At 42.3% G+C, this 8,642-nt stretch overlaps 1 protein-coding gene across 1 annotated transcript in view; it reads right to left on the reverse strand.

Moving 5' to 3' along the window:
• Window positions 1–5,152, reverse strand: part of LOC132765748 (zinc finger protein 850-like) — a 44,649-nt gene extending 39,497 nt beyond the window's left edge. The window contains exons 1-3 of the mRNA XM_067463968.1: window positions 5,001–5,152; window positions 1,871–2,902; window positions 577–721 (exon numbers count right to left, since the gene is read on the reverse strand). Coding sequence (XP_067320069.1) covers window positions 577–721; window positions 1,871–2,647 — 922 coding nt within the window. The 5' untranslated portion in view covers window positions 2,648–2,902; window positions 5,001–5,152. The remainder of the gene's footprint in view (window positions 1–576; window positions 722–1,870; window positions 2,903–5,000) is intronic.
• Window positions 5,153–8,642: the final 3,490 nt, after the last annotated feature.

Below are 8,642 nucleotides of genomic sequence, written 5' to 3' on the forward strand. Positions count from 1 at the left end.
AAGGTTGTTATTTCTATTATTATTATTATTATTATGCTATTGTTCCTCTGAGACCCTTTTAGGGGGAATGGGAGAGGTGTCAGGTCCCAGAGGCAATGCATTGCATTATTGTTATTGTTATGATGGTGGTGAAATAAAAGGAAATAAAAAGTGAAAGAAGGAAGCAAACAGGGAGGGAAGAAAGGCAAAGGAAGAAAGGGGGAGGGAATGAAGGAAAGAGAGAAGGATGAAACCAAGTAGTGAAAGAAGGAAAGAAAGAAAGAGGTAGAGAAGGAAGAAAGGAGAGAAAGGGGGAGGAAAAGGGGGAAGGAATAGGTAGGGACCTCTCTTTCATAATAGTCCAGATATCTACCTCAACTTTGATAAGTTTTACTATAGGCCACAGCAACGCGTGGCAGGGCACAGCTAGTAAAGTTTAATAATAATAACCACTGGACTAGATAATGTTTCACATGGTCTCCTCCAACTCTATTTTATTTTTCTTTTCTATTCTATTCAAGACCAAAAAAGGATATTCCCAAACACTGCCCCTCTCTTGCTGTTCTGCACTGCTCCCTAGGCAATTCAGGTGCTTACCAAGGTGACCACCATCTTCCCTGTCCCTCTCCTCCTCCTCCTCCATCCCTTTGCACAGTGGCTGTCTTGGCTTGATATCAAATGAGGACAGGAAACCCCTGGCAGATTCCTCTTTTTCTGTCTCAGAAGGCATTTCAGAAAGGACCTGGACCAAAAGAGAGAGTTACCACACATGACCAGTATAACAACAACAGTAACAACAGCAGCAGAGAGTAGACACCCAGAAAGGTTAGCACTAAAAGGTAACAGATGTATCTAAAACAGTGGTTCTCAACCTTCCTAATGCCGCAACACCTTTATACAGTTCCTCATGTTGTGGTGACTCCCAACCATAAAATTATTTTTCTTGCTACTTCATAACTGTAATTTTGCTTCTGTTATGAATCGTAATGTAAATATCTGATATGAAGGATGTATTTTCATTCACTGGACCATATTGGGCACAAATACCCAATACGCCTGAATTTGAATACTGGTGAGGTGGGGGAGGGATTAATTTTGTCATTTGGGAGTTGTAATTGCTGGGATTTATAGTTCACCTACAATCAAAGAGCATTCTGAATTCCACCAACGATGGAACTGAACCAAACTTGGCACAGAGAACTCCCATGACCGACAGAAAATACTGGAAGGAATACCTTTAATTTTGGAGTTGTAGTGTACCTAAATCCAGAGAGCACTCCAGACTCAAACAATGATGATCTGGACCAAACTTGGCACGGATACTCAATATGGACAAATGTGAACACTGGTGGAGTTTGGGGAAAATAGACCTTGACATTTGGGAGTTGTAGTTGCTGGGATTTATATTTCACATACAATCAAAGAGCATTCTGAACCCCACCAACGATAGTTAAAGTTATTATGGTTTCTGGCGACTTCTCTGATGCCCCCTCACAACCCTCCTAGGGGTCCCAACTCCAGGTTGAGAAACACTGGTCTGAAACAAGGGATGGGTAGTCTTTTTGTTTTTTTTCTGGGGAACAAATGCAGTTTGAATCCACTTTCATTGTCATGGCTCAATGCATTAGTCTCATAGTAATTGTAGTTTTATAATTGAGCCTTCTCTGCCAGACACCCAATGGTCTATAAAACTTATTGTGTGACCATGGACAAGTAGCACTCTCTCAACCTCAGAGAAAGGCAATGACAAACCTCTTCTGAAAAATATCTTGCCAAGAAATCCTTATGATGAATTTGCTTAAGTATTGTCTTAGGTGGGAAACATCTTGAAGGCACAACAACAACAACCTATGATGCCACTGTAAGTGGTTCTTAGATTTGATCCCCTCACCTGTTGTTTCCACCCTTTGGATTCTTCTTGGCTCTGCAGATATTCCTCCGCCAGGGCCACTGCATGGGCAGGAGTCTCCGGCCTGCCTTCCTTGACCCAACTTTGCATTTCCTGAGGCAAAATGGTCAAGAACTGCTCCAGAATCAACATCTCCAGGATCTGCTCCTTGCTTGACTTCTCTGGCTTCAGCCACCGCTGGCAGAGCTCCTGGAGTTGACCACAAACCCAACGGGGCCCCTCCGTCTCCCGGTAGCGGAAATCCCGGAACCGTTTGCGCTGGATCTCGGCCCCGATGTCCTCTTTGGCTCGAACATCTCCCTCCATCATTTCACAATCCTCGCCATCTCTCATATCCAGATTCTTTACAGCTGCTCCGTTGATGCTTGGTGAAATCATGGGCTCCTCCTTTGTTGAAGGCCACTTGCTGGTTTCTTCTTCAAAGGAGCCCAGAGATAATTTCCCACTTGTCCTCTCAATCCAGGGTTTCGGATCTTCCCATCCCACCTGAGAGGGTTGTAGCGCCCTCAGAAACTCTTGCCACTGGACTTCCCAAAGTTGGGCCAAGTCTTCCTCCGGCTCTTGCTTCACTTGTGGTGGTGGCCGCTTTGGAAACCCAACTGGGACAAAATGGTATCTCTTCTTGTCAGCTCCCCAATCTCCATATGCCAAAGTTAGCCCTTCTGCCTCTTCCATTTTAATGCCTGCAGAAAATCCGTGAGTGAAGAAATGCTGACATTGGTGGTCCAGGGCAGCCACTCCACCACCTTCTCTGGACATAGTTTTACCTTGATGAAGCAGATAACCTGGTTCACTTGGTGAATTTTAACCAACTTTAACCAAATTGTTTGAAGAGATAACTGAAGAACCACTGGCTTTGACCTGTAAGTGACTCAGTCATGTGGAATGGTGGTCAAACCAAGGTATTGGACTCTGAAAGTGGGGGTGATGGGTAATATAATGAAGGACATGCCAGATTGAGTGATAATGCAGATGTTACCTTCATTTCCATACCGATGTGAGAAAGTTTTCTCTCTGAAAAAAAGAGAAATACACAAACCACAACAAAATGTAAATATATATTTTTAAAAAAACCAAATACCTGTATTTTTCCAAGGACAAAAAGCTTTAGAATTTTTTATGTTGGTAAACCACTTTTTTCAGATTGTTGTAGGTGTATTGTCGAAGGCTTTCATGGCTGGAATCACTGGGTTGTTGTAGGTTTTTTCAGGCTATATGGCCATGTCCTAGAGGCATTCTCTCCTGAATGCCTCTACCTACCTCTGAGGTCACTACCTCTGAGGATGCTTGCCATAGATGCAGGTGAAACGTCAGGAGAGAATGCCTCTAGAACATGGCCATATAGCCCAAAAAAACCTACAACAATCCAGTGATTCCGGCCATGAAAGCCTTCAACAATACACATTTTCCCCCATTTCGTGACAGAGTTCTTCAGTTTTACTAGCAAATTAGAGGTTTAACCAAACTCTTGAAATATGGACACTTAAATTGTAAGAACTGAATGTATGGGGGATACAACGTATCTCATGAAAACCTTTAATTGATATTTTTTTTTAAATGAAATATTTTTATATAGCATCTCATCTCTGCAGGAGAGTACCATGCAACTGTAGACAAATCTACATAGGGACTACCAAACGCAGCATTGCCCAAATACGAATCAAGGAACACGAAAGGCACTGCAAACTACTTCAACAAGAGAAGTCAGCCATAGCAGAGCACAACCTGGACACAGCATATCGTTTGAGAAGACAGAAATGCTGGACCACTCTCACAACCACCATGTCGGACTACACAGAGAAGCCATTGAAATCCACAAGCATGTGGACAATTTCAACAGAAAGGAGGGGACCATGGAAATGAACAAAATCTGGCTACCAGTATTTTAAAAAACTCAAAAATCAGGACAGTAAATAAAGAGGAACACTCAAACAACAGGGGAAATCCTGACATGAAACAGTCAGGGCCAGCTGACACCTGCCAACAAAGGCTTCCCCCAGGCAGGAAGGAGCCAGGCCTTGAAGCTGCTAGGCCATTCAATGCTAATCAAGGTGGTCAATTGCAGCATTCCCAATTGCCTCAAACAGACAAGTATTCTTTCTCCCATCCTGGATATTCTTTCAGAGAGATATAAATCCCATTTTCCTAGTTTCCAACAGATCCCTCAACCTCTGAGGATGCCTGCCATAGATGTGGGCAAAACTTCAGGAGAGAATATTTCTGGAACATGGTCATACAGTCTGGAAAATTCGCAGCAACCCAGTGATGGACTTATTGATACTGAACTCTTGAACATCCTTTTACCTATTTATTTGCAAGGGCCTTTCATAACTTAAACATAAAGCTCAAACTTTGGCTACTTAAAGACTTTTTCTATTTCTTATCAGGCCAACATTTGGAGACACTTTCATAGAATCATAGAATCAAAGAGTTGGAAGACACCTCATGGGCCATCCAGTCCAACCCCCTGCCAAGAAGCAGGAATACTGCATTCAAATCACCCCTGACAGATGGCCATCCAGCCTGTTTAAAAGCTTCCAAAGAAGGAGCCTCCACCACACTCCGGGGCAGAGAGTTCCACTGCTGAACGGCTCTCACAGTCAGGAAGTTCTTCCTCATGTTCAGATGGAATCTCCTCTCTTTGTGCTCCTTTAGTAAAGTATTTACCTGTCTTTCTATTTTAACAAGAAGCCACACCAAAAAAAAAAAAAAATGACCCATGGCAGTATTTCAAAGCAAAGCCATTCGAAAATGTTCCTATCAAAACGGATACACAGAGAAAACAGGTTGAAAGGCCAGCAGGAAGAAACTGTATCTTTGCATCCTTCCTAAAAGGAAGTAAATAAATAAATATAAATAAATACACAGGGAGAACCTAGAAAGAAACTATCTTGCAACTCTTGGGCTCAGAATATGGGAAGACATCTTTTTCTCCCGCTTTGATGACTTGCAATCCTTGCCTCTCCATCCGCTCCAGGGAATCTTTCGTTTCTCAGATTTCTCTCCATCCCTCAATTGCAGATGAGCCTTCCCTTTGTGCAACTCCTGCCTCCATCCCTGCTTCCCTTTGAACTCGTCCCACCATCCCCAGAAGCCATTCCCGTTTGGGTACCTTTTGGGGTTTCTCAGGGCCAACCAAGGAGGGCCTCAGCAAGCCAAAGAGATTGGAAAGCCTCACCATCTCTCCAAAAAAAGGGCTGCAAGGAGAAGGAGGAGAAGGATACAGGAAGCGCCTATCTCTTTCTCCATCCCTCCTTCGTTGGCCTTTCTAGGAATCCCGACTGTCTGTTTTAACCCTTTAGAAATAGAGAACAAATGCCCCCAGTTCATCACATCCATGCGCTCTTGGGCATGGCTTCCTTAACGGAAAGCATTGGGTACCAGAAAAAGAAGTCGCCTGGAAAGAATCAGGGAAAATTCCTATGACCAAAAAGGACTATTCAAAATGTTTCAACAAGTTGCTATTCAATGTATTGTCGAAGGCTTTCATGGCCGGAATCACTGGGTTGTTGTAGGGTTTTCTGGGTTATATGGCCATGTTCTAGAGGCATTTTCTCCTGACATTTCGCCTGCATCTATGGCAAGCGTCCTCAGAGGTAGTGAGTTATTCAAACAGAATATATACGGGTCAAAAGAAGCAGCCAAGTCAGCCCTGCGTTGGTCAAGAAAAATATGTTGCATCATCTGAAGATAACTGAAAGCATCTTCCAAAATGTGGGCGGGGATGATTTTCTCTTTCTCGGGCCTCCATTATCTATGATTATATGTTTTTAATAGTTTATATATGGTTTTTAATAATGTTGGGTTCAAAGTTTTTAACTGTATTTTATGAATGTAAGGCATCAAATTTGCCAGTTCTGTGAGCCACCTTGAGTCATAGTAAGGCTGAGAAAGGGGGGCTACAAATAAATAAATATGAATACAAAAAACAGACAGACAGATATTCAGATAGCTAGATATTCAGATAGATAGATAGATAGATAGATAGATAGATAGATAGATAGAAAAATATGTGTTGTCGAAGGCTTTCATGGCCAGAATCACTGGGCTGTTGTGAGGGTGTATGTCCATGTTCCAGAAGCATTCTCTCCTGACGTTTCACCCACATGTATGGCAGGCATCTTCAGAGGTTGTGAGGTCTGTTGGAAACTGTTGGAAACTGTTGGAAACTAGGAAAATGGGGCTTATATATCTGTGGAATAATGTCCATGGTGGGAAAAATAACTCTTGTCTGTTTGAGGAAGGTGTGAATGCCAGTTGGCAGTTTGAATCCAAGAAGTGGAGTGAGCTCCTGCTGTTAGGACCAGCTTCTGCCAACCAGCAATTTGAAAACATGCAAACGTGAGTAGAGCAATAGGTACCACTCCAGGAGGAAGGTAACGGCACTTCATGCAGTCACGCCAGCCACATGACCTTGTAATGTAATGCAATATAATACTACTACTAATAATATGATATTATAATTATATATTTATATTACATGTAATATTACTAATAATATTACGGTATAATTGATATAGTGCAATATAGCAATATTTAAAACTGATATTGTACTATGTTAATAATATATTGTTTGTATATATACCTTGTAAGCCGCTCTGAGTCCCCTTCGGGGTGAGAAGGGCGGCATATAAATGTCATAAATAAATAAATAAAATAAATAAATATGGACAAAGCTGACTTTTCGGCTTTGAAATGGAGATGGGCACCACCCCTCAGAGTTGGACTCGACTAGACTTAATGTCAAAAGGAAATGTTTACCTTTACTTATAGAGTCTCTGCTAATACAATATAGTTTCTGGAGTACAACAATGATTTTCAAGGTAAATACTGCATAATTAAACAGGAAATAATACTTTCAAACCAGGAAAAGAATTTTGTTTTTTGTTACATGGTGTAATCTTTCCTACTTTCTTTTGTTCACAACGCATCTACACCAACGTTTCTCAACCTGGGGGTTGGGATCCGTGGGGGTTGGGATCCATTGGGATCCATCAGAAAACTCATGGGAGTTCTGTGTTGAACATTTGGCTCAATTCTATCGTTGGTGGGGTTCAGAATGCTCTTTGATTGTAGGTGAACTATAAATCCCAGCAACTACAACTCTCAAATGTCAAGGTCTATTTTCCCCAGACTCCACCAGTTTTCACATTTGGGCATATTGAGAATTCATGCCAAGTTTGGTTCAGATCCGTCATTGTTTGACTCCACAGTGCTCTCTGGATGTCTGTGAACTACAACTCCAAAATTCAAGGTCAATGACCACAAAACACTTCCAGTATTTTCTGTTGGTCATGGGAGTTCTCTGTGCCAAGTTTGGTTCAGTTCCATCGTTGGTGGAATTCAGAATGCTCTTTGACTGTAGGTGAACTATAAATCCCAGCAACTACAACTCCCAAATGTCAAAACCAGTCAGGGGTGTATATATCTGTGGAATAATGTCCAGGGTGGGAGAAAGAACTCTTGTCTGTTTGAGGTAGGTTTGAATGTTGCCATTGATCACCTTGATTAGTATTTAACGGTTCTTTCTCCCACCCTGGACATCATTCCACAGATATATAAACCTCACTTACTTAGTTTCCAACAGAACTCACAACCTTTGAGGATGCCTGCCATAGATGTGGGTGAAACGTCAGGAGAGAATGCTTCTGGAACATGGCCAGACATTCTGGAAAACTCATAACAACCTCATAACAAAGTGGGGTTTCTATATCTGTGGAACATTCAGGGTGGGGAATTTCAGGCAAGAAACAATCAGGGCCCGCTAATCACCTTCCCAATTGATACCCCCAAGCAGTAAGAAGCCAGACCTTGAAACTGCAAGGCGATTAAATGCTGATCAAGGTGGCCAATTGCAAAATTCTCATTTACCTCAAACAGACAAACGTCAGGAGAGAATCTGCTTCTGGAATATGGCCAAACAGCCCGGAAAACTCACAACATCCAAGGAAAGTGGGGTTTATATATCTGTGGAATGTCCAGACAAGAAACAATCAGGGTCAGCTAATCACCTTCCAATGAGAAGGATTCCCCCAGGCAGTAAGAAACCAGACCTTGAAACTGCAAGGCCATCAAATGCTTATCAAGGCAGCCAATTCCAATATTCACACCTACCTCAAACAGACAAATGTTAACAGATTCTCCCAGGTAGTAAGAAGACAGACCTTGATGTTGCAAGGCCATCAAATGCTTACCAAGATGGCCAATTGCAACATTCACGCCTACCTCAAACAGACAAACGTCAGAATGATTCGGGAACATGGCCAGACAGCCTGGAAAACTCACAACAACATAGGAAAGTGGGGTTTATATATCTGTGGAATGTCCAGGGTGGGGAAGAAACAACCAGGGCCAGCTAATCACCTCCCAACGAAGGATTCCCCCAGGCAGTAAGAAGCTACACCTTGAAACTGCAAGACCATCAAATGCTTACCAAGATGGCCAATTGCAACATTCATACCTACCTCAAACAGACAAATGTCAACAGAGTGGGGAATTCCAGACAAGAAACAATCAGGACCAGCTTATTTATATTTATTTATTTTATCGTGTCAGGAGCAAACCAAACAGTTGTATTGCATTTTTAACAAACAAGGACCAGTTAATCACCTCCCAATGAAGGATTCCCCCAGGCAGTAAGAAGCCAGACTTTGAAGCTGCAAAGCCATCAAATGCTTATCAAGGTGAGCAAACATTTTCACCTACCTCAAACAGATAAACGCCAACAGCTTCCCCCAGGCAGTAAGAAGCCAGA

The sequence above is a fragment of the Anolis sagrei genome, chromosome 2, assembly GCF_037176765.1.
Source record: "Anolis sagrei isolate rAnoSag1 chromosome 2, rAnoSag1.mat, whole genome shotgun sequence".
Classification (NCBI taxonomy): Eukaryota; Metazoa; Chordata; class Lepidosauria; order Squamata; family Dactyloidae; genus Anolis; species Anolis sagrei.